Source organism: Macrotis lagotis, chromosome 7 (genome assembly GCF_037893015.1).
Source record: "Macrotis lagotis isolate mMagLag1 chromosome 7, bilby.v1.9.chrom.fasta, whole genome shotgun sequence".
Lineage (NCBI taxonomy): Eukaryota > Metazoa > Chordata > Mammalia > Peramelemorphia > Peramelidae > Macrotis > Macrotis lagotis.
Genome location: NC_133664.1, coordinates 177,056,229 through 177,060,027, shown reverse-complemented (window position 1 = coordinate 177,060,027; position 3,799 = coordinate 177,056,229). Strand labels below are relative to the sequence as shown.

General features: G+C 41.2%; 1 protein-coding gene across 1 annotated transcript; it reads right to left on the bottom strand.

Annotated features, from left to right (window-relative positions):
- Nucleotides 1–485: 485 nt before the first annotated feature.
- LOC141494204 (prolyl endopeptidase-like) lies at nucleotides 486–3,577 on the bottom strand. The gene is given in 7 exon segments (XM_074195306.1): nucleotides 486–1,652; nucleotides 1,768–2,132; nucleotides 2,135–2,455; nucleotides 2,458–2,494; nucleotides 2,561–2,565; nucleotides 2,745–3,035; nucleotides 3,487–3,577. Coding segments are annotated over 7 exon segments (2,277 nt in total).
- Between the last annotated feature and the right edge of the window lie 222 nt (nucleotides 3,578–3,799).

Sequence of the window (3,799 nt, the reverse complement as noted above, 5' to 3'; positions counted from 1 at the left end):
GAATCATGTTGTCTCATGAAGTCATTAGTTTCCATCAATTCCATTCTTTCTTTTAGAGAAGAATTTTCTTCATTTACCTCTTGCTTCTCCTTTTCCAGTTGGACAATTCTATTTTTAAAGGAGTTTTCCATTTGCCCAAGTGTACTTTTTTTATTTTAATTATTTTATTAATTTTAATGTGAAGAATTTCATTGTTTCAATCATTTTGGGCATAAGAAAAAAGCCAAACAAACCCAAAACCTTTCCTCTGTTTTCAGTCACACTGCTTTTGTTCCCTCCTCAAACTCTAAGGAAGGAGGCTGGAGCTAAGAACAGAGAGATTTGAGGGAAGGAGTTCGTGGGCCCCTGTGGATGGGAGATGGTTTAGTGCTGCCCAGGTGAGAGAATTGCAAAGAATGCCACACTCTGACATACTGAGCCCAGTTCAAGACAGTATGAGGTCATAACTTCTTCCACTTCTGAGGCTCTTGATGCTGCCACATAGTTCAGCTTGTTTTAAAATGGGGATTAGTTAAGGGACCAGCATCACCAAGTCGAAGTTCTTTGTATAGAAAAGCAAGACATTTCGCAACCTCAATTATGGAGTCCTCCCAAAGAGCTGCAGCATGGCTTCCTCCAGCCTGAACATCTAAAATAATGTTAGGAATCTTTTTTCCATAATCTCTGTTGAATCTCTGATCCATGATAACTTTTCTGAGTCTCTGAGTATATTTTAATATTCCTCTTATAGGTACACATTGATCATTTTCATAGGTTGTAATTATAATTGATGGATAAGTCTGGGGTCTGAGGTTCTGGTAGGGGCAGTAACTTTTTATATAGTTCATGTATTTGTCATCAGAGGAAGGATCTCCCCACTCTTCTAGTTCTTCAATGGTCAGAGGAAGCTGCATGTCCAGCATGGTGTTGAGAAGGTCCAGAAAAGGCGCCTGTAAAGACACAGCCCTGATGAGGCTGGGGTTGCTATTACACAATGCTCCTGCTAGAATACCTCCAGCACTATAAGCTGTAAGGGCTGTAGATGCTGGTTCAGAAAATCCCAGGTTGTGAAGAAATTTTATACAAGCCTCTAAGTCATCAAGGCCATTGAGTTTATTGTTCAGACAGCCACCAGCATGCCAACTGAGGCCTAGTTCACCTCCACCTCTAACATGGCAATATGTTAATATCCATCCATCTTCAATTAACATTCGATTCTCAGCTTTGAAATTCATGTTTAAATATATCCCATAAGCTCCATATACATGAATAAGAAGAGGGTTTTTCTGTAAGTCCTCAGAATTTCTTTTAAAAAATACTGTCACTGGCACTGAAGTTCCATCCTTGCGTTTTGCTTCTAAACGAGCCATGTGACAATCTGTCACTACTGGTTCCTCTTTCTCAGCTTGCTCATAGAGACTGCCTTTTTGTAACATATATATAAAGTTCCTTGGAGGATGCACGGGAGAAGAGAGCTGAAAAGAGCAGGTTTCACTGCAGCTATCTTGTGCCTGGAGATCCAACTGGCAGGTACAGGCCCATGCCGGGAGCTTAAGAAATTGAATTGAATGATCATTTAAGGAAATTGAATTGAGATAAAGTTGATTGCAGTACTTCAGAAACATAACACAGTGATCCTTGAACATCACCTTATCAATAAGCTTGGTTTTTCTCTTCAATGTGTAAATAAGTTGCCAGTTTTTCATATTACAGGAAATGACTGATGTTTTCATTAAATTATTCCAGCACCTTGGATCTTGTTCTGAGTAGACACATTCAGTATGTTTTTTTATTCCCAAAGCTAGTTCGAAATACATCACAACACCAAAGGTTCTTTTGGCAAGTGTAGAATAAAAGGCCATCCTGTGCCCATTCAAAACTGAACACATTGGGAATGAAGTCCTCCACTCCTGGATATTTGCCAAGCTTAACAATTACACATGTAGACTCTTCAGAATCTGAGGTTTTTATGCTGGCTGCCATGTACTCCTCCCCAGGAGAAATCCTGATACGTTCAACAAAGGCATTATATAATGAAAGCTCTTCCAAACAGAGTAAAACTTCACAATTATTCAAATCATCTCCAAGTTTTAAACGAAGTATGCAACCATCTTCTTCATAGTAAATAAAATCACCAAATCTAATCTCTAAATGTCCAAAGTGAAAGGGTATTTGTCATAGAATGCTTCTATTTTCTTCTTGAATCTTTCCATTGAATCTGTGTAATTTATTAAAAGGGATTTTGTGTTCTCTTGTTCAGTATTCAGAAGGTCCGTATAGGACCGTCTCTGGCTTGTGATGTTTCTTCCTGATATCAATTTCTTGTATTTATTTTGCAAACACTTAAAGCTGTGACATTTTCTCATTTTTATCCAAGGGCAACAATCAATGAAGTGATGGTGAACATGAGGCTGCTTCTGTGTGTATTTTCCAAAGTCAGCAATACTAAACTTCAGAGTTTGGAGGAAGAATTTGGCTGATGCATGGTGTCAAAATCCTTTTTTTGTTCTGACTTCTGAATTCCCCAGACACGAATTATATTGCAGTGTAATTCTAGTTCTTAATTCACTTGCTAGAGTACCGTGCCTTTAATGGGTATAGAATAAAATATGTTATCCCAAACAGGTTCAGAGAGATCTAAAAATGTGTATGTTCATTTTGGAAGGTCAACAACTTCCTGAGGATACACACTTCTTTTTGTTGGATGTGTCTCTTTTCAATTGTCTTGAGATGAAATCACCTAGGAATTATACTGGAACAATTACATCCCGTGGCCGCCTGTGGCGCGGGGTCGGCACTACCCACCACTTGGGGCACCCTAAACTGCCCCGTAACCACCGGCATACAGTCGGTGCTTAATGAAGGCCTGCAGCCTGCGCGTCGGCTGTGGGAGCGGGAAAGAGAGGCCAGGCGGAGAGCTGCAGCGCAGGCTCGCTCGATCCAGCGCCCAGCGACAGCGACAGCGACGCGCCACTGCCATCTTTGGTCCGGCCGACTCTCGGCCTCTGCCCCCAGGGTCGCACCACGCTTTGCCTTGCCCTCACCCCCCAAGTGTACTTTTGAGAGAATATTTTTCTTTTTGCATTTGCAGAATTGAAGATCTGAGACAGTTATTCTCATTTTATATTTGTCCATTTGTATTTTCCAAGGATATGTTTTCTTGATGTAAGATATTAATTTCCTTGTGAGTTTCTTTTCCCAATTGCTTTTTCAACTACTTGTTGATTTCTTCAAGGAAGTCTTTATGGGCTGGAAACCAATTCATATTCTCCTCAGAAATGCTAGATCTCTCTGGGTTAGAATTTATTTCATCTAAGTATTTCTCCATGGGCCCCCCTTTCTCTGGCCTTTCGGCATATTTCTAGGATCTTGTGTTATGGGGGAGGGGGATGCTGGTTGTTCCCCAGGTGGACTCTGAAATTCTGTGCCGGTACTCACCCTCCCATAGGTCCTCTCCCCAGGCCAAAGACTATTCAGCTAAAGTTGGATCTCACACCTCCCACTCACCAAAGTCTCTTCCACTTGATGCTGGCCCTCTTGCTTCCCCCACCTGCTGTCCCAGCACTGATCCTCTGCTTTTGTTGTCCTGTTCACCCATGGTCCCCTGGGATAGAGCTTCTGGGTAGGTGTTCTCCTAGCTTCTCTTTCTGCGTTTTGTCAATCGAATTTCTATTAAGAAGCTTATTTCATGTAGTATTTGAGGGGAAAGAGGAACACAACACAGTGCCTGTTTTCTTTCTGCTGTCTTGGCTGGACCATATAGTGTGACCTTTAAACCTACTCTTATATAAAATTTCATAAATTCAGCGCAGTTGCAACT